The 23,041-nt window shown below is 39.4% G+C and overlaps 1 protein-coding gene across 4 annotated transcripts in view; it reads right to left on the reverse strand.

Moving 5' to 3' along the window:
• Positions 1-21,581, reverse strand: part of C9H9orf85 (chromosome 9 C9orf85 homolog) — a 70,724-nt gene extending 49,143 nt beyond the window's left edge. Inside the window, exons 1-2 of one of the 4 annotated variants that reach the window (XM_055087139.1) lie at positions 21,224-21,311; positions 8,124-8,212 (exon numbers count right to left, since the gene is read on the reverse strand). Coding sequence is in view for 2 of the 4 variants with exons in the window: in XM_055087137.1 (XP_054943112.1) it covers positions 21,224-21,325 (102 nt within the window). In the remaining 2 variants the exon portion in view is untranslated. Of the gene's footprint in view, positions 1-8,123; positions 8,213-21,223 lie in introns of all 4 variants that reach the window. The other 3 variants (XM_055087137.1, XM_007112197.4, XM_055087140.1) reach the window with 3 other exon arrangements.
• Between the last annotated feature and the right edge of the window lie 1,460 nt (positions 21,582-23,041).

Here is a 23,041-nt window from a genome sequence, read left to right on the forward strand (position 1 = left end):
ACGCGCAGGCTCAGCGGCCATGGCTCACGGGCCCAGCCGCTCCGCGGCATGTGGGATCTTCCCGGACCGGGGCACGAACCCGTGTCCCCTGCATCGGCAGGCGGACTCCCAACCACTGCGCCACCAGGGAAGCCCACGGAGGTTCTTTTTAAATTATCTATGGGCGGGACTTCCTGGTTGCGCAGTGGTTAAGAACTAGACAAAGCCCGTGCGCAGCAACGAAGACCCAACGCAGCCATAAATAAATAAATAAATAAATAATCTATGGGCATCCAAGTTCTAGCATCAGTGAATTGTGTTTGTATCTTTGTCAAAAGTTAAGTATGTGTGAGTCTATTTTGGACTCAATATTCCATCACATTAATCTCTGTCTACTCTTTCTTCAGTACCACCCTGTCTTGATTACTGGAGCTTTAAGGTCTTGAAATCAGTACGGTGTCTCCTCCAAATTTGTTCTTTTTCAAAATTGTTTTGGCTATTCTAGTTCCTCTGCTTTTCTGTATACATTTTAGGATCAATTTCTTAATTGTAACCAAAAAAGCCTGCTATGGACCTACTAGAGAATGGACTTGAGGATACGGGGAGGGGGAAGGGTAAGCTGGGACAAAGTGAGAGAGTGGCATGGACATACTTACACTACCAAACGTAAAATAGATAGCTAGTGGGAAGCAGCTGCCTAGCACAGGGAGATCAGCTCGGTGCTTTGTGACCACCTAGAAGGGTGGGATAGGGAGGGTGGGAGGGTGGGAGACACTAGAGGGAAGAGATATGGGAACATATGTATATGTATAACTGATTCACTTTGTTATAAAGCAGAAACTAACACACCATTGTAAAGCAATTATACTCTAATAAGATGTTAAAATTTTTTTTAAAAAAAAGCCTTCTATGATTGCAATTAGGATTATATTGAAACTATAAATAAATTTGAGGGAGAATTGACATCTTAACAATACTGACTATTCCAATCCATCACCATTGCATTCCTGGGATAAACCTCATTTGTCTGAGGTATATTATCCTTCTTATTGGTGAATACAACATGCTAATATTTCATTGAAGATTTTTGTGTTTATGTTCAATGAGGGATATTGGTCCATAGTTGTTTGTTCATTTGTTTTAATAACGTCTCTGGTTTTGGTGTTTAGTTCAGCTACTAGAGGATTCATATAAAAGGGTTAAAAGGACTTAAAATATAAGTAAAGGGCTTCCCTGGTGGCGCAGTGGTTGAGAGTCCACCTGCCGATGCAGGGGACACGGGTTCGTGCCCCGGTCTGGGAGGATCCCACATGCCGCGGAGCAGCTGGGCCCATGAGCCATGCCCGCTGGGCCTGCGCGTCCGGAGCCTGTGCTCCGCAACGGGAGAGGCCGCAGCAGTGAGAGGCCCGCGTACCGAAAAAAAAAAAAAAAAAAAAAGAAGTAAAGATTTTATATATCTTAGAAGAACACTAGAATACTAAAAGTCTTGTAGAATAAGCTCAAGTCCGTATTTTTAAATGTTTAAAAGTACATTTATATTTTTAAAAGTGTTTTTTTGGTTACAAACCAAGAAAAAGTTTATCCTAACTAGATGGAGTTCAATTCCTTATAGCTAGCCTTTGGTTTATCATATTATATAACACTTTAGGAAATCAAACTTATCACTCAATAAATATGTACGGGGCAGGGGAAGAAACAGAGTTCAAGCTTCACATAGAAATCTCTTTTGTATTCTGTCCAGTAGTTTGTAAATTTTGTTCATCTCCTACCACCTCATTTGGTTTTGCAACTAGTTTTCCTTTTAATGCTTTTTTTTACACTGTGTATTAACAATGGTATACTATATTGTATAATTTTCTTATGACAAGAATTTATTACTTTTGTAAATGAAAAATAACTTTAATGATCAATTTTATAGATTTAAAACAATATGAGCACTTATATATAAATATTCACATTATAGAAATTTTTATAAAAATACAGATAAAGAGAAAAAGACAAGTCTTATCACTCAGAGATTCTATACTTTCCAGCATTTCAAGCATATATATTTATAGAAATTTGCACTTTTTAATGTACGCATTGTTTTATAACATCAATTTTTTTCGTAAGAGTATATATACTTTTAAAACATGTTTTCATTGGCTGTTATATTCTCTCAGAGTAATAATACTTTCATTTACTTAACCTATTCTCTGAGAGTTTGCTTGTTTCCAACTTCTGACTGAATACATATATTTTTAAATGTACTATGTTATAAATATCAGAAAATTTCTAATGAACATGCAAATTCTCATTTACACATAACAAGTTCTTATCTCATTTCAACAAAAGAGTAAAAATAACAGGAATTTTATCAGAGGTGAAAACTCATAGTAAAGAATAACTGTCCCTTTCGTAAATCAAGTACATAATTATTTGGACATTAAAGCAAATGTTTCCTAATATTGTCTATAAAAATTTGCTTTGTTTTTTTATCCTGGAAGTTAAAAAGTTAAAAAGCATAGAAGACATTGCCACTTTCCTTTTCAAAAAGGGAATTAAAAATCATTCTTGCTGGGAATTCCCTGGCAGTCCAGTGGTTAGGACTCGGCGCTTTCACTGCCAAGGGCCCAGGTTCAATCCCCAGTCAGGGAACTAAGATCCCAGAAGCCTCTCAGGACAGCCCCCACCCCCCCAAAATAAAAGCATTCTTGCTATAATCAACAATACCACAATTACTATAGATAGAACACCACTATTACATGATCCAGAATATTAATACTGAGTTCTAGTCTCTTAAAACTTCCAAATGTACAAACTCTTTTTTAATGTAATAAGAAGTAATAGTCTGGATGTCTATTACTCTCAGAAATACCTTATTTGGATAAGTTACTGAGTCTTACTATTTTTATGTATTCTATTATTTCACAAAATGAGCTAGTTATATAAATAGACCAGAAATACTTTTGAAGTGAGTTCTCGTAATAAAATTGGTTTTATTGTCATTTAAGGACAAATAGAAGACCAAAGTTACTATACGCTTACTTCTTTTTAGGAAACTACATTGGTTTAATGTAGCTAATTAGAGATTTGCTCTCAACATTTATAAGCAAAATATTACCTTAGTGTTCTAAAATACTTGATATACATATATATATATACATCAAATACATAAACATTTCAGTTACCACTATTTGATTTTTCACTATAAAAAATTCTAATTAAAAGATACCTAAGGCATAAAATGAGGTATATTTCTACTGTAAGTTAAAATAATTAATTTTCCTCCCTGAAGTCTAGTCCATCTTCCTCTCATTCACTCTGTATTCATCTTAAGTCCTTAAAACACCAATACCAAGCAGAGCAAAGTGAAAATATATACTAGAAATACTCAAAATTCTCCTCTTGTTCAACATATTTACGATACTAGCTTTTCTAGTCACGAAATAATATTGGATTCCCTCTCCCACTTTTTTTTTTTTTACTGCTGAAATGTTTAACAAACGACATCTGCAAAAATAAACAATTGCATTTTCATCCAAAGACTGAATACAAAATGAGTTCTGATCATCCTAAACAGAGGACTATTCTCTCAGAAAGTGGGTAGAGCTATTGTCAGTTGCAATTATACAGAGAGGGTCTATGTACAAACTACCTACTGATTTATTTCAGCAGCCATGCAAACTACTCAGATTTTCACTGACAAGCTGAATGCAGACAGACACTTAAAAGAAGCCACACCTGCCTACAGGCAGAAACATGCTGTTGCAATATCTTCTGGCAGTAGCAAAACCTATTAAGAAAGCAATTTTTTTTCCAAAGTGTATTTCACTCATTTACTTTTAAGGAAAAATTAAAATAAATTGGTGCTGTAAATTTTAACAAGCAAATATTTCTGAAGGATTCTAACAATCAAATCCCTGCATCGGCAGGAGGACTCTCAACCACTGTGCCACCAGGGAAGCCCCCAATCACATCTTTAAAAGGTGTGGTCAGTTGGAACAAAGAGCACTCTGGTATGAAGATTTTTAATTCTCTCCATCTTGTTCTAAAAGGCACAGTTCAGGAGGACATGTTATGAATGTTAGAAAATATTTTTATAGAAGGACCCAAAATGCAACGCTAAGAACAAATTATAAGCAGAACATAGAATAATCTCCTGAGGACAAGAGAAATTTTGCCTTACAACAAAACATTGGGAACTTAGTATTTTAAGATAATGTGCTTTCAATTATCTTTGAGCCATCTTCATTATTAACTATGGGACGTTTTTAGTAAATAAATAACCCAAGAATAACTTCTCTAAGAGGAAATAGCATTATTGCCAGAGCAGTTTTACGGGAATTAAGTTTTTTCTCCCCCAAAATTTTGCTGTAAATGGTCAAAATGTCAATGATTTTATCTAAGATCTGTGTCGTTCCTGAAAAAAGACCCACCTTACAAAGTAGGACTGGACCCCAAACTCCATTTGCTCCTTCTCAAGATCCTTCGCTAATACTTCTTTCTCTGATTACCCCTTAAAATTATCCATTCCTCAATATTTAGTCATCAACTCACTCACTCACCTGCCAACTCTCTCTCTGTCTTTGTCTCTCCTTCAACTTAGATGTCTACCAAGGAGGTGATACACTTTTCCTTAGACAGAAAGTTGATTACTATAGTTGAAACACCACTGGTTAGTGTGAGAAGAAATAATAACAATAATGGTAATAATAATAATAATAATAATAATGATATTTATATAGTATCATCTTAAAAATCAATATTCACAGTTAATCATATCATTTCCTCATGACTATCTTAGGGGATAAATAGCATTATTCCTATTTTACAGACGAAGGAACAAATACAGACAGGTTTAACAATCTGCCTACAATCACACGACTACAAAGTCATACAACCAGGGCTCAAGACCATGCTGACTCCAAATTCCATATTTTGCCCCACCATTCCATACTGTCTGTCTTTTAGAAACTAAATCTCAGGGCTTCCCTGGTGGCGCAGTGGTTAAGAATCCGCCTGCCAATTCAGGGGACATGGGTTCAAGCCCTGTTCCAGAAAGATCCCACATGCTGCAGAGCAAATAAGCCCGTGCGCCACAACTACTGAGCCTGTGCTCTAGAGCCCACAAGCCACAACTACTGAGCCCACATGCCGTATCTACTGAAGCCCCCGCACTCTAGAGCCCGTGCTCCACAACAAGAGAAGCCACCATAATGAGAGGCCCGCGTACCGCAACGAAGAGTAGCCCCTGCTCACCGCAACTAGAGAAAGCCCACGTGTAGCAACGAAGACCCAACATAGCCAAAAATAATAAATAAATAAAAATAAATAAATTTAAAAGAAAAAGAAACTAAATCTCAGTCTGATTTCTAGTTTCCCCATTGAAAGCATCATTACTTGGGAAGATGCACTTTGATTTCCAATCGAGTGACTCAGAGAAATCTTTGAAACATACAGTGTTTGTTGAAACGTACAGTGTTGTCCAGAATAACCTCAGAACTGACAGGAAAACCTATGTTAGAGACATAAGTCAAGAGTCCAGAAGAGCTATTACTTAAGAAGCTTTTCCAAAGTTTAATATCAAAAGATATCACCCCTAAATGTAATTTATCCTAGATTCTCAGTCTGTATGTCTAAAGTCCCTGAATTCAGACATGGTTCACAGTGGTATTGCACTGTATAGAAACCATCTGTTTTCTACTCTGACTTTCTCATGGTCAGGAAAAATAGAATTTATAGAAATAGTTTATGGCCTTTATTCCTATTCCTGGAATTTAGGCCAAATCTAAACACTCTGAAAGCTGGGAAATTACTTCTTCTTACTCTTCCCTATGTTTTAACCCTGCCTTAGTTAAAAGGTCAAACGTCAGACCAAATCTCAATTAGCTATGGAATCTAAGATTAGGAACATGCTAGGAAATCTGGGTAATTTCCAGATCAGTGATTCTCAACCTTTGTTTCTCCCTCTACTGTTCACAACCCCATGTTACTCTCATCATCAAATACAGAAAATAGTACAACTTAATTAACAGGAGAGTTAATGAGTATTTGGGGGAAGCACAGGGAAGAGAGGTCCTGATACATTCTTTTCCAACAGAGGATGTCTATCAAAACTAGAGGAGATAGAGCTAAATACATGTATTTCTAGCTTCTCGAGAAATCTTCTACTATACTTATCATTTAACTCCCTGCTTGGTTGTTTACAGTTCTGGTCAATGTTCTTTTGCTTATGCAAGTCCTTGAGTGATTTCTTATCTATGGGACATGTCTGTACTTTGATCAGGTGTCTAGACAAAAGCATGCTTAGGGAAAGGTTATTTATTTACATGGTTTATTATAAAACAGGTCTTTTTGGTTTTCACTATAAAAATAATAGCAAACTAAATAATTTTTACATAAAAGACTGCTATCATAAATCTATAAACCACATGCCTAATCCTTTATAAAAATTCTCCCTGCTGCTATTCTTAGAACATTCCTGTGGCTAGGGGCAGGCATAATTATCTTCATTTTGCAGATGAGAAACCTGAGGCTCAGAGAATTAAGAGATTTGCCTGAGGTCACACAATTAATCAGGACAGCAGAGGCAGAACCCATAAAAAGATGCCTTTTAGTTTAGGGCATTCTATTAAAGTTACAAGTAGAAAGTGTTCCCCTACAGCTTTCAAGGTTTTCTAAATAGTAAAGGAAAAGAGAAAAAAAGAAAAGCACAAAATTTTGCAGAGTAAAATTCCGTCTACGTTTTTGCCCTATGTTTTGACTCAAATTCTAACACTGGTATTAACTGTTTTGCAAATAGGGCCAAACCTGCTGGCTTGCTCCTAAGGTAACCTTGCAGTATTATATGTTATTTGCTTAAAAGGCACAAAACAAAATTCAAAAGTTAGAAAAAATTCATTTAAGAAAGAAAATATTACTTTTGCTAAGCAATGTTCTAAAAGAGGAGGATGGGCTTCCCTGGTGGCACAGTGGTTGAGAGTCCGACTGCCGATGCAGGGGACGCGGGTTCGTGCCCCGGTCCGGGAAGATCGGCACAGTGGTTGAGAGTCCGCCTGCCGATGCAGGGGACGCGGGTTCATGCCCCGGTCCGGGAAGATCCCACATGCCGCGGAGTGGCTGGGCCCGTGAGCCATGGCCGCTGAGCCTGCGCATCCAGAGCCTGTGCTCCGCAACTGGAGAGGCCACATCAGTGGGAGGCCCGCGTGCCGCAAAAAAAAAAAAAAAAGAAAAAAAAAAAAAGAGGAGGATTTACTTTTCTGCCATGTTCTTCACAGATTTTCAATACACTGAGACCTAAAAAATAAGGTGTAAACTAAGTAGTGAGCTACATGGGCCAACTATGTACAATCCAATTGGAATGCAAAAAGCCCTACTCAAGCAGCAATTGTGTAGTGTCATGAGGCAACACATGTGTTTTTATAAGCACTCCTTAAAAGTTAGTCACAATTTGAGATCTTGTCCAACCAGTATGGTATGCCCCAAGTTAGTGATCTTAAAAGAGACAAACTACTGACCAACCATTGTTTAGCATGTATTAAACAAAAAGAACAATGATATTCATTTCCTTCTAATAGCATATTTTAGGAATTTATGGATTTAACTCTTCCAATCATAATAATTGGCAATGTCCACAAACCAAATGATTTTATCTTTTAAAATAAATCAGCATTGTATGTCATTTACTTGGGTACAGGTATACAAGGACAACTGCCATACTGAAGCTAGTTAATTTCTTCAAAGATAGTTGCCTTGTTCTGGTCACATTAATATATCATGAGAATAACCTGTATATGCTGACAATTGAGGAGTCAAGTCACAAAAAATTAGGTTTGTGCCATGATTCGTTTAGTCTAGAGCACAGTATTCACATGTGACTTACCTAACTTCAGTTGAGAGCATTTTCTCATTCTTAAAAAAGAAAGATGTTTTTGATGACAAGAATATAAAAAAACTAAGGGATAAAATTAAGGTGTGTTCGGAAGTGAAGGATGCAAATCACCTATAACAAAACACTACTACATTTTATTTCCATAGTTTTTTTTAAATCTGAAGTTGTCCTATAGTTCTTATTTTATTCTCACATCAGCCCTGTGTGGTAGGAAGAAAGTAGTATTGTTATTTATTGTTATTCTAATTTGTAGAGACTTGATATAACTTACCCATGTTTACAGAGAGTGACTCAGTAGCCACACAGGAAGGAATCTGAAGAGTCTACTCCTGCTTCGCCCTGACTCCAAGTTTAGGACTCCTTCCAACAGACAAATTATAAAATGTATCACAGGTTAGAAGTAAGTACAGCACGTACCATGACCATCTCTCTGCTGTCTACAGGAACAATTCGAAAAAAGTACAAGCTAGTGTGTACTCAGTACTATGCTAGGCATCGCAAGGATTCAGAAGATTTACAATACACCATTCCTTCCTCACAGTGCTTCACATCTAGTTGAGACAAAAGTAATGGGCATGAAGGAAATCTGAATAGTAAGCAATAGTATTGTTAAGAGTTAAAATAGTGTTTAAAACAATAGACTAACTGTTAGCTTCTTCAAACTGGGCTTTTGGAAGGATTTGGATTGAGGGATGGGGGAGTCACCGGAGATTCAAGGCTGACTGGTAGCCTTGCAGATTTAAAAACTCTATTGTTTCATTCAGTCCCAAGCCAATGGGACAAAGAGATGGCGTTATCTGTCTCTACTACTCAATGACGAATTTGCAAAGGTGTCACAGAATGGGGAAGACATCTTATGTTTTCAAAGATTGTTAATCTTGTAAAATAAGTCCTCAAAAGGTTGCAGATCAAATCCTAACGTGACACACGGGTTTAATTTAAAACAGCAGCAATTCATCTTCTTTCATAACTTCTTTGTACTTCTACCAGTCAAGTGTTAAAACCAGAAGTGGGATTTATCCACAAGTAAAAGCAGGAGAGACTATGTACAGATGGTCACACAGGCCATATTTTTCAGCCTTTCCGGAAGGTGTCAGTAAAATTTCTAGTTTGCTCACTATTACTTCTTGTACACTGGTCTTAACTCCCCAGCTATACTACAACACCATGAAGGCCAGAACAAGGTCTTATTTTCATCTCCTTATTGCTTAGCAGACACCAAATAATGGGCACTTAGACTTTAAAACTTTAATGATGGGGACTTCCCTGGTGGCGCAGTGGTTAAGAATCCACCTGCCAAAGCAGGAGTCACGGGTTCGAGCCCTGGTCCGGGAAGATCCCGCGTGCCGCGGAGCAACTAAGCCCGTGCACCACAACTACTGAGCCTGCGCTCTAGGGCCCACCAGCCACAGCTACGGAGCCGGCGTGCTGCAACTACTGAAGCCCGTGCGCCTAGAGCCTATGCTCCTCAACGATAGAAGCCAACGCAATGAGATGCCCACGCGCTGCAACAAAGATTAGCCCCTGATCGCTGCAACCAGAGAAAGCTTGCGTGCAGCAATGAAGACCCAACACAGCCATAAATAAATAAATTTATATTAAATAATAATAATAATTGTAGGAAATGATTTTTTAAAAAAGAAGAAGAAGAAGAAGCCTTAGTAAAATTTGACTGATTTTTTTCTTACTGGGTAGCAAAAAGTAGGCATTAATAAAGGTGTCTCTAGAGATTGCCTAAGATGAGAGTTAACTACCAAGATAAACCAGGTTTTTTATTTAAATATACTAGGGAAGAGCTGACGAAATCATCATATGAGGGCCAAAGAACCATCCATGGTTCAATAATACGGAGCTTAAATTAGAGCAACAGCATCACATATGTAAAAGTAACCATAATATTCTTTCATATGGATGATAAATGACAACTTATCCCATATGACTATTCTAACTTTATTAAAAACTAGTTCTAGCATTATGTCCTACAAGCATTCATGTTTACAGGAAACATGATATCATATTACTATAATGTCTTGTGATAAAGGCTAATGATGGTATATGGAACATTCACAAATACAAGTATATACTATGATGTCAAGTGTATTACTCAATTTGATAACTTCAGCGACATGAGTAATTTCAAAACAAACAAGTCAGCCACCTGGTAAGACAGGGCTGAGCATTTAATAATATATAAATCTTTACAGAACAACAAAGCATTTAAAATAATCCCTAGTTTAGCTTGGTATTTCATATTCGTGTTGTAAATGGCCTTCAAAACCAGGTGCAATTAATATAAAGCTACAACAGAATTCTAATGCCAATGGGCCAACACTGAAAATTATTATACATGTATAGTTCTATCACCTACAAGAAGAAATACTTCTTTGTTAATAACATATAACTCTGCCAAAGCAAAAACAAAGAAAAAAGAAAATGTGTCATACAACTCCGTTCCATAAGGACAATTTGAATAATTACATTAACTTTACAATATAAACCTAATTATTCCAATTAGAAATGAACTTGATAAAATATCTAAGAAAATATGCACCATAAAGTTCTAAAAATGTAATTCAACCTCATAAGTAGATAAATTGGAAGACATTTAGGATTGAGGTTGAAATAATCAACTCCAAAGCTAAAGGAAAGTTCAAATTTACTCTTGATAGTTTTAGAAGTCAAAAATCCTACAGGGACCAAATCAATCACTTGGAAAATCAAATCACACCAATTTCTTTCATCCCAAAGAAGGATTATATCAAGTCGTGTTGTACATTTAAGCAGTTAAGATGATCCATCAGGATGCTTGCCTACATCCACTAATACTATTTCTGTAAAGAAAGGCTGGTCATCCAGGCACCTATAACTCTCTCCTTTGACTCCAAAAGCCGTGACTTTAAGGTTATTTGAAAATACTTCATATTCATCAAGATAATGGTTATTAGAGGAGAGAGTGGTGGTGAATAGGAGAGGTCAGTGACATCCTCTTGATCTGAGTTGACTGGGTTCAGTTAGTGAAAATTCATTGAACTCTATTATGATTTTTGCACTTTCTATATGTTGTATGTTATACTTCAACAAAAGTTTAATAAATGAAAATGCTCCATATTTACCTTTTTTCACTTTTTAGAGTAGTTACTAGTCTGAGATTCCTGAATGAAGGAGTCATACCATACTCATCTTTTGCAAATGCTTGCTACATAACAATAAGACAGATGTTATGTCAATAAAGACAGATGAATTAACAAAGACCAACCATCAATTGTACAATGTCAATAAGAACTACTTGATTTGCATTCCTTCATTCCAGAGCACTGAACTGCTGCTACATATTGCGTAGTACACCATGAGTAGTTAAAAAAAAAAATGCTTGAGCCCCTCCCGCCAGAGGTAGATGGCATTTGTGTATGTGCGTGTAAGAGAAAGAGAAAGAAGCCAAGACATATATACTAATAACTAGTAAGACATGCATTATATGTGTGGTGAGGGCAATAAATGCCACAGGGAAGGAGTGAGACATTCCAGTGGGATTAACCAGGAAGGGCATTACTGAGGGCGTAGCATGTGAGCATGATGAACATCTTAGTAAGATGAAGGAATGGACTAGCATTTACAGAATACTTAACACTGCATGCCAGGTACCATGTGAGCATTTTCATAAACCTTACTTAACTTTCCCAATATAGCTAAACCCACTAAGATCTTGACTAGTTAAGAAATTTATCCAAGGGCTTCCCTGGTGGCGCAGTGGTTGCGCGTCCGCCTGCCGATGCAGGGGACACGGGTTCGTGCCCCGGTCTGGGAGGATCCCACATGCCGCGGGGCGGCTGGGCCCGTGAGCCATGGCCGCTGAGCCTGCGCGTCCGGAGCCTGTGCTCCGCAACGGGAGAGGCCACAAAAGAGGAAGGCGCGCATACCACCAAAAAAAAAAAAAAAAAAAAAAAAAGAAATTTATCCAAGATCACAGAGCCAGTACATACTAGAGAATTTGACCTAAATCTTTTGACTCCAAGATCAATGTCTTTCTACCACACCATGCTGCCACTGTCTTGAATAAGAGCTTGATATCTGTGGCCAAAAATCCAAATCTAAAATCTGACAAAAATTGACAAAAAAAATTTTTCCTACCCAATGCATGCACTTCAAAATATTTTTATTCATCAAAGTAACCGGATCAAAACCAAAACAAAACAGACCACATCTATGTATAGGAATGATGGCCTAAATTGACAGTATTGGAATTCTAATTAACAGCTTGAGATCAATCTATTCGACTATGCTTTTTGGTAAAAAGGTCTCAGTCAACCATAGTCTTCTAACAAAAAGCCGATTACCAAAATAATAAGAAGGTTATGAAAATTAAGATAATTTAACAGTTGACAGTCTTGCTGACAAACTGAAACACAGAATGTGAGAAAAGGCCAAGAATCAAGGGTAATTCTTACATTTTGGTTTGAGGAACTGGGTAAATAGTGGAGTTGTTTACAGAGTTGGGAAGCACCGCAGGAGGAAAAGGTTTGAAAGAAAAAAATTAAGAGTTCTTTCTTTGCCATGTTAAGCTTAAGAAACCTTTTTTATATTTAAGAATATAGAGGTCAAGTAGGTAGTTAAATGTACAACTTTGCAGCTTAGGAAAGAGGTTGGTCTGGAATTCCAGATTTGGAAGGTATCAGCATAAAGATGGTATTTCATGGACTGAGCTGAATGAAAAAAATTATTGCAAGAGAGTGCTGGAGAGGCAAATGCTGCTGATCAATTGAGTGAGATGAGTACTGAGCATTAACAAAGATTTGGCAACACAGCGATCGATGACCTTGACAAGGGTGGTTTTAGTGGAAAGGAAAAGTACAAAAATTATTTAAATAGGGATAGAACAAAATGGGAGGTAAAGAAATGGAGATCCAGGAGCTTTTCTATAAAGAAGAAGAAAGAAATAGAGTAGGGCCAGAAAAGAACATGGGTTCTATCTAAGGAGCATTTTTTTTAATTGAAATAACCCATTACAGATGGAAAGATTGATGATGCAACAGAACATGGACAATTGAGAAGTCTTAAGCCTTTAAGTCCTAAGGTAGGCAAGAAGAAATGAGCTCTAGGGTGCAAGGAAAGGGACCAGTCTTAGGCAGAGACAGGCACTGAATTCATCCATTGTAACAGGAAGGAGAGTGTATGGGTACAGATGCAGGTAGTTTGGTAGATATGATGGTGGATAGAAAGCTGGATCTAAGCAAGGTTAGGATTCTGTCAGGTAAGTACCACAGAAGGAAAGAAGGATAAGGGATTTGAAGTACATGCAAAAGAGCAGTTGTACTGATAGAACATGGTCTCTAAGCTAGATGAGGGAAAAAAGGACATGAATGAGGTGCAGTGAAAAGTGGAAAAGTTAATGCACATAAGCACCCAGTGGAGTTAAAAAAAATTATTTGAGGAATAAGGAAACCAGGTAAGTAGACAGTGGGTTTTTTTGTTGTTTTTTTTGTTTGTTGGTTTGCTTGTTTTAAGTTTATAAGAGGAGCAGTTACCAGCAATGAGGTTTAACATTTGACCATGGGAGTAGATTTCTGAGGTGGGGGAATCTAAAAGCTGTGAGATCAGATGTTTGATTATCCATGTGGCTGTAGCAATCACTAAGTCTAATGACAGGAAAACTGTGGAAAAGCAGTGAGCCAGGTACTAACAAGGAGGTAAGGATGGATCTGGAGGGGAAAATAGTCTGATGGCATACATTTCAGAAGAGCTGGGGTTCTGAGCAAGGAAAAAATGGACTGAAGCAACAAATGGGAGAAAGGGTTCTAAATGAGGGGTTGAAGATGTGGGGTGAAAAAACATCATTACTTAAATACTATAGGGAAACAGAGTTCCCAGGAATAGTCAGGGCAAGAAAGTGAACAAAATTTTATTTTCAACACTATCTCTCTGTTTGATGATAGTAAACTGTCAGTTCCAGGAGGCAAATTGGAAGGGTTAGGGGTGGGGACATTGAAAAGTTCAAGGACTGTATCAAGTTAGGATATACACAAAGCCAAATGAGTATAAAATTTCCCAGCAAAAATGGCCAACTTGGGAATCTTGGACATTAAAAAAGCAACCAAAACAAATTAACAAACACCTTTTCTAAGCTTCATGAGAGCAGTTCAGTATCTTTCCAATAAATTCCCTTTTTGCTTAAGTTAGCAACTAAAGAATCCTAATGATAATTACCTTCATGTAGAGGGCCTTGCATACATAGACAAGTTCAGAAGAGGAATGTTTATTTAATTCATTCAGTATATTTAAGTGCTATTTGGCCTGGAGTGATAAGGAAAATCTCAGAAAGGAATCTTAGGCATGTTAGCTATCCGTTTATCCCCTTTCTCATTTCATTTCTTCCTTTCACAAAAGTCAATGGTGAGAAAGAGATCAATAACAATTAGGCTGGAGTGAGCTGGCAGCAGGGTTGCTCTGAGGACAAACACGATTCTCTGTACACCTGCCTGTGACCTCACAATAACACTTGTGCAGGTGTGGAGAGTCCTATAGATTAAAATAACAAATGCCGCAGCAGCCTGTAACTGTCATCCCTGAGGTTCTTTGTCCAACAGCACCACTCCGTACTACACAGTGTTTCTCCAAACGGAAAATGACCCATTTGGGGAACAGTTAATATACCTTACGACTTTCTCTCTCTCAGGTGAACTAATTTACCTAGATGAAGAATTCTGAGAATACTTTATTTCTAACAGGGTAGTATTTAACTTTATGAAGAAACAAGTGTTGACAATGTAATTATAAAATTTTATAATCCAACAGTGAGTATGGTACTATTCCTTAACACATAAACCAAATCAAGACAAATTAATTTCAGTTGTCATTCATTGCACATAAAATGAAATGTCTACAATATATGGTTGATGTAGAAAAAAAAACAATTGTAGCAGGCATCAACAAATAAGAAACATGCAAAATCAATTTATTGGCTTCAAGTGGAAGCACCTTGGGAATGTAGGTATATGAAATATCCCAAAACATGGATGAGATTATTTTGTGTAAAAGATAGGGAATACAATACTTTAAAACATTCAAAATAGTGAATATTCACTAGCACTATGACTTTTATTTAGTACAATATTCTTATGTATCATAATGCCCAGCACACCATAGATTAAATCACCTTGTCAATTGAAAAAGTATGTTGAATGTAATAAGAAGTCAATTGGGGGGAGGATACATTTAATTTCAATCCATGTAATAGACAGTCTTGGTGAAATATATCAAAGAGCACTTCCCAATCTGGAAAAAAGATCAAAGGGAGTCCCAGGTGATCTCCAGAGTGCCAAAGATGGTTACCTTGAAACTACAGTGGAATCTATTTCTGCCCAGATGCAGATTTGTTTTATGGCTACTCACTCATTTAAACCTTAATTGTTGAAACCCATTGATTAAGAAATAACACTTATTCCCATGACTGGCACTTCATAACTCATACCAAAATTACTCACATCAGAGATTACCTAAACGAATCTGAGACCACTACCTAAATTACATCTTTGGGCTAGAGGAGACAGGACAAAGATCCCATATGACTTGATTCCAAGCTACCTGAACAAAATGAGCCTTACCAATAGTACTCTTTTCCATAGCAAGGTTTTATTCATTCATCTTACAGTGTCAGGCATCATGGCCAACTAAATTATTATGACTCTATCTTGGAGTCAATCTAGGAAAAATAAGATCCAGGCTCAGTAATCTTATGAACAAGATCCACTTTGTTTTTGTTGTTTGTTTTTTATTTTTTGCCACACCACATGGCTTGTGGGATCTTAGTTCCCTAACCAGGGATCGAACCCAGGCCCTCAGCAGTGAAAGCACAGAGTCCTAACCACTGGACCACCAAGGAGTTCCCAAGATCCACTTTGTAACGATCATCTGTATTCCTTTTACAGAGAGACAATATTTAACTTAAGGGTCATGACTGGAGTTTGTAGATAAAAGCTTACAAAATGGGAAAATATTAGAAGACAGCTATTAGAATTAATTTGACTTATGGTTAGCTAACATATTCAATATGACAGAATGTCAACCTGTCATTTGTTTTCTTTCTGGAGAAGTTAAAAAAATAGTTTTCTTAATAGGTAGTATTTCTACAACTTCCCCAAACAAAAAGCAAACAACAAAAACAGAACTTCATGACATCTGAGTAGTTAATCAGTCATTCTGCTGTCATATCTGTTTATAATTGAGGTAAAATTTATATCCGTGTCATGCACAGACCTTAAATGCTCAATTCAATGAGTTTCAAAAAATGCTTGTGATCTTCATGTTTCCGTCACTCCAGAAAGTTGTCCTGAACCCCTTCCAGTCAATTCCCCCACCACCCAAGGCAACTACTGTTCAGATTTCTATAGATGTGAGAAACACCTGACTTCTTTCCTTCCACACATTTTTGAGATTTACCTACATGCTTGCATGTATCAGTAGCTTTTTTAAAAAAAAGAGCAGAGTAGTATTTCATTACATGATTGACACAGTCTTTATCTATTCTCTTGTTGAAGGATATTTGTGGGGGTGTTTGTTTTTTGTTTTGTTTTGTTTTTTGGCTATTGTGAATAAAGGTGCTTGTAAACACAGAATCCTGTTCTGCTGTATAAATGTAATCATATCGCCTTAAATTTAAGACAGCTTTCTGCCTAAACCAGGAGCTGAGGGTCTTGAAGGAATTAGCATCTGCTTTCACACAAAATGAGTGAGGAGCCCCACCCCTGCTCCAGAGCCCTGGCTGATTAGATGGGACCTGCTCCAACCAGCCCATATTTGTGATATGTGACACTCCAGGGGTGCCACACTTTATGAGAAGAGACTCTTTCCCCAGAACATTTCAAACAGGTAGTGTTTAGGGGTAGTGTCAGTAAGGCTCATCTCTGTTCCAACCCTAATCTGGTGTCACATTGCTTCTATTATAGACAAAAACACAGTATTCAAAAGCAAAAACCAACACACAGACACAAAAAGGGACTTTTGATTTACCCGTTCTTTACGGTCTCCCAGCACAGACTATACCTAATCAATGGATAGCCAGCCACATGCTATTAATGTAACTTTGGGCACATCATTCACCTCTGAGTCCTAATTTCCCAAGATGCAAGATGGGATAACTGTAGCACCTGTCTTAGGGTTATTTTTGAAGATCAAATTAGATAATACATATCAAGTATTCACAGATGCTAACACACTTAAGTACATAGCATTAGCTATTTTTAACAAAACTTTATTTCCAAAACTATTTAGAGAGTATGACCTCAGATTTTCCTTTTCCATTTCAAGGTAGTAACAAGAGTTTCCCAAAATGAGTGTGTTCCCCCCAAATTAATTCACATTCAACTGGTGTTATGTAAACCAAAGTCCACAGCCAGGGAAGTTTTAGCTAAATAATTTTTTTTTTAACTGCAAAACATCTAAGTGTTTTATGCTAATGTACACTATGACCCCCTAAAAGTGAGATCTAGTATTGACCACAAAGTTGACTTCTGCCCTAACAAAATCATGTGATCCTGGGGCTCTAACACGTTCAGACATGCTAGTAAAAACAATGCTAACTACACATATGAAACAAACAGCATCCTTAAGAAGATAATATATGTTCTTCCCATTTCATTTAGTTAAATGCTATCCATCCTTCAGACCTCAGGGAAGCCTTCTTAAACCCTCCAAACTTAATCAAGACTTCCTGCTAGATATTCTCAAGGTTCCCTTAGACTTTTCCTTCCTAGCTCTTACTGCCATTTGTATTAACATACTCAAAAAGATTATATGATTAATGCCTGTCACCTTGCCCACCAAACTATAAGCTTCAATCAAAGGCATGGCTGTATATTATGCTCAACCTTATACCCCTAGTATCTACCACAATGTTTGGTACCAAATAACTGACGTGGAACGAATATGTGAATACAAGAATTCACTGCATCTTTATTTGTCATAGCTGAAATTGAAAAATTGAAAACAACTCAAATGTTTATTAATAAGAAAGTAATTAAATAAGCTACTCTACATATATATTTAGAAAATTATACAGCCATTAAAAAGAATGAGCTTAATCTCTATGTTCTGACATACTCACTTTTCTAAATGAGAAAGGAGAAATGCATTTTATTTCATATGTACTATATTGTGCTTAGATGTCTAAAAACATACACATCTAACTGTTAACAGTGACTATATCTAAAGAGGAATAGGCCTGGAAAAAGGTACTTTCACTTTTACACTTCATACATTTCTCTGTTGTTTCAATATTCTTCAACAAACATGCATTTCTTTTCTAATTAATTTTTTAAGCTTTGAGCAACTGCAAGTCCACATAAATTATCATATGCTTTATGCTTAGTTCTATTTGTATCACAATTTCTTAAAAATATTTTTGTAATGATCTCCATAGCAATTGTGAGAGGAAGGTAAGACAAAAGATAGTATTAACCTTGTAGTATAGATTAAAAGCTATATGTAAACTAACACCACAAAGCAAAATAAACAACAGACCTGGGGCTAAAATGTGGCTCTTTTTTCTTGGTCCAGTGCTCCTTCCACTACACATTATTGCCTTTCCAATAAGGGACACAAGCCTGATATTGATACAATCACTATTTTAGTACCAAATGACTAGAAGAGATTTAAACCTACTCCCATCTCCACCTCACCTCTGCAAGTTATGAGAGGGCACTGCAGGCCAATGGACATAGAGGCTTCTTTTAATAATCCCAGTGACGGGGAGGTTACTAAATTCTAGTGCATGCTCCTCACTATTAAGACAATTCCCTTATATTGAGCTGAAACCTATCTCTTTTACTTTGACCCGTTGGTTCAAGTTTGGCCATTTGGAATGCAAAGCTTCTCTCCTCTTATGGAATATATTCAAGCATATGAAGACAGTTATCACCTGTGTCTTTTTGGGAGCGCGTGCTTTACTTAGATAAACTTTCCAATAAAACAGCTGTCATTATCCAACTTCTAATTTCAGTCCTGACAAACTGCTTGGCAGACGAGAATGAGAACTATCATGCAAGACTATGACAAAATAACGAGGTACAAGTAGTCAATTGTTACTACAATCCTTCAAGGAGAGTTACAGAGAATCACGCACATCTTACCACTCCTTTATTAGATGTTGCTGAATCAAACATCTTTCTGGTATAAAGCACAGGAATGAAGACAAGGTCAGATGCTTCTGACAAAATCTTGGCTTTAGACAGCTACACATAGCTGGTTCAAGAATTTGCCATGAATGCAGCCAATTATTAGTCCTCCATTAGACAGATGAACAATCAACCTAATGATCTTCCTCAGTAAAATATTTCTTGCTGTTTTTGTTAGAACCTCCAATAACAAAGCACCTGGTGGTTCTACAAATGAACAAATGAGACTTCCTCACTAGTTAAGAGAGACAAAGGAATTAATGATAAAAGTGATAAACAAAATGAAACTTTGTGACTGAACTTGAGACTCATGAAAACATTTCAGACCATAATGACATGGTTTTTAGATAACACCAGAAAATACACGATGAAAAGTACAAGAAGTCTAGGACGAAGTACTAGAACAAGAAGTATAAGTTCAAGAAGTCCTGTACTTACAAGGACAACAAGCACAGTAAGCGACACTGTAGCTAAATACTTATTAAAACTGCTTTTTATCACCTGATGAAAAACAATCAGCAGTAAATGCTTGTGAAAAAACTTAGAGTAAGAATACAGGGCAAGATAGACATCTATTTGGAATAGCACAGTTTTTTTACTCTGGTTTACCTATTGATGACAGGCACAAACTTGGGAAAGTCTTCCCAAATGTTGCTCCAGGTTTTCCTTCTGAATCTGAACCTAATTAAGGGAAAGGAGAGGTCCTCTGAGCACCCAACTGAAAATATCCTTCTTTACTCAACTGTGCTTCCCTTCATCATAATTTATAATTATATATCTCTGTGCTTATTGTCCTATGACCCAGAAAACCGTAAGTTCCTTGAAGGCAGAGTCAGCTCTATGAACACTGTATACACATGCACATAGGACCTTGTACATGAAAGATGCTCATTAAATATCTGTATAGTGAAGACAGAAAGAGGAAAGAAAAAGGAAGTCACTGGTTACCATGAACTGTCACTTTGGGACTTCCCTGGTGATGCAGTGGTTAAGAATCCGCCTGCCAATGCAGGGGACACGGGTTCGATCATCAGTCCTGGAAGATCCCACATGCCGCGGAGCAACTAAGCCCATGCGCCACAACTACTGAGCCTGCGCTCTAAAACCCGCAAGCCACAACTACTGAGCCCACGTGCTGCAACTACTGAAGTCCACGCGCCTACAGCCCGTGCTCCACAATGAGAAGCCCGCGCACCGCAATGAAGAGTAGCCCCGCTCGCTGCAACTAGATAAAGCCAGCACTTAGCAACAAAGACCCAACGCAGACAAAAAAAAAAAAAAAGTTACTTTTCTTGCGTAGCCAATGTTGGGAAATGTATCACTTGTTGGACACTAATGATCCAGATCATTTATATATATCATTTAGTTTACCCTCTCAACAATACAGGCGGGTTTCTCATTTGAGACCAAAGTAAGACTCAGAGAAATTAAATATTTAATAACTTGCTTAAGCCACACACCTAGCAAATTTGAGCTCCAGTTAACGTCAGGTTTATCTGATGTGATGGCGGCTGCCCCCAAGCTGCTCTTGTCTTCAATTATCTCCCCTCCATACAGCTAAGTGAGGAGGGGGAAATACCTAACAGCAAATTAGTAGCTGTATACAACCCAAGACCTCTGGCTATCTATACAGTCTGAATTTCCTTCCAGCTTAAAGAAATCTGCTAAAGAAATATAAACAGCAAAACAAACAGTTTTGCATTCATCAAATAATTTGATTCTCAAAACAATCTTACAAACGAGAGAGAAATTCCCATTATGTTGGTGTGGACACTGGGGCTAAGAGGGCTTAAGAGCTTTCACATTCTCCCTACAAACCTATGGGCCTGGGATTTTCCAAAAAGAAACAGTTACTGCATAAGCCTGGTGCAACATTTGAAAAAGACACTAGCGTCATAATCCTCGTTTTCCTACTGCAAATATGTAATCCAGATGGGAGCGTTCAACGACTCAATTTTCCCTTTGCATTTTAGGTTTGATGAGGGTCCCGTTCATTCAGTACAATTAGTCAAATGTTGACCGCCAAATATATTTACGAGGACACAACACATCCAGGTCAAAGAAAGGGCTACACTGCAGCCAAAACTAACTCTGGGCTGCGGTCCACATTTGCCTTGGCCAACTCCTTTCACTTCCTTCTTTCCCCTCCACTCCAATGAACCATTCCTCCCTGGAGTCAGATTTAGTGCAATAGGCAGGTTCCTACCTTGGTCTGAACACTCTTATCAAACTTGTCATTTTTGAAGCTAAACGTATTCTGGTGCCTCTGAGGCCTGGAACGAGCCACGTTCCCTTTCTGGGAGCTCATCGCCGAAGCCACAACCACCTCGCGCTGGGACAAGGAAGATTCACACAAGACTAGGATACCAGGAAGTATCTCCACGGAGTTCACGCTTCTGTCTCTGACCCGGAAGGAACTTAACCAGCATTTCTGCCTCCGCCCCCGGCATCCCACGTGACTCCTCGCGGAGGTCAAACAACACCTTTCGGCCCTTCAGCTCCAGCAAGGGTCTTTTACTCAGCCCAGTCTCTACCCCTCCCCATCCGCGAACTCAAACCCGGCGAAAAATCCCACTGTCTTCGAAGCAAGAATTCCCCCATTGGTCCGAATGTGGCAGTCCACCTAAGTGAAGGGGAGGGAAAACTTTGCTCCTATTGGCTCTTCTTTTCCGCAATCCCCGCCTCCTGCCGACTCAGCTCGGCCTCTCCCGGCGCCCTACTCCTCTGGGCGGCTTGTGATTGGTGGAAGTCGGGCTAAACTGGACTGCGTCCAACCCCCGGCCCGCTCGCAGGCTGGAGTCCGGGTCAGCCTTGGCACTTTCCTTCAGTCAGTGACCAACTCCTAGCTTAGTGAGCTCTCTGCTAGCCCCTGGGTTCCCTTCTAGCCTCCTTCCCGCCACGAGAGGGAACCCCGCTGCCGGCAGGCCGAAGGGGAGCAAAGAAAGGAGGATTAAAAAGAAGCAAGACCTGGCTGGGTCTGGGTGGTGTCTGCAGTGCCAGAAAGGGAGGTGGCGGCGGCTGCGGCAGCTGCGACCACGGCCGCGCGGGACGTGAGGCCCAACAGCAGCCGACGGCGGCGGCGGAGGCGGCCGCTCGAGCGCCTCGCGCCGGGGCCGTTAGTCAGCAGAACGCGAACCCGTCTGGAGGAGCAGGGCCGGCGCGAGGCGAGACTCGGGAGCGCGAGCCGGCCCCCTTGGGCGCCGCCGTCCTTCTTCGTCCCGGCGCCGGGGACTGCCGCCCTTGTCCCCACTCTTTGGCCGGGCCCGCCCACAGGCCGGGAGAGTCGGGCGGCGGCAGCAGCGCGGATCACGCCTTGTAGAGGACAGCGCGGCGGCAGAGTTTCTCTCCCGGCCCTTTCTGCCTGACGCCTTTGCTGCGGCCCTCAGGTGCAGGTGCGTGGGGCCGCGGGGGGCCGGGGCGCTGCGGCTGGGCTCGGGGAGGGGGCGCTAGGCCCGGAGCAGCAGCGCGGGAAGGACGAGCAGGGGCCGGGCTGGGGGAGGGGAGCGGGAGGCGTCTTTGTTGTTGGCGACTGGGATGCCTCTCGGCGCCGGCAAAGGCGGAGAAGCCACTCCCGATCGCGTCTGGGTTTTTGAGAAGATTCTCTGTTGGTTCGGTGAAGGGGAGAGGTAGGAAAGTCTTCGCAGTCGGTGAGGCTGCGGGAGTCTGGGGGCGGGAGAGGGACGGACAGACGGACTGGGAAAGGTCTTGGGTCCTCCTTGCAGAGAAGGGCCTCATTTCATTCCTTTGCTATTCTCCCTGTGGACGGAAAGATGGGTCCAGGTTCACATTTCGCTCCCTGGCTCATTGTGAGAGTCGCGACGCCTGAAGGCTGTCTCCTGAATGTCCTCGTGTGTGCCAGCCTAGACTTTAGCTCGAATCTGCACCGTGCTTGGTGATTTGTGTATTCTGGTCCGCCGCCGTAGGGTGGTTTTCTCTCGATGGTTGAGCTCTTTACTTGTTTTCGAACTCTAGGGTGGCTCATCAGGAATTGGTTTTGAATTGAAAAATTAGAGTTTTTCTTTGG

Source organism: Physeter macrocephalus, chromosome 9, assembly GCF_002837175.3.
Source record: "Physeter macrocephalus isolate SW-GA chromosome 9, ASM283717v5, whole genome shotgun sequence".
Lineage (NCBI taxonomy): Eukaryota > Metazoa > Chordata > Mammalia > Artiodactyla > Physeteridae > Physeter > Physeter macrocephalus.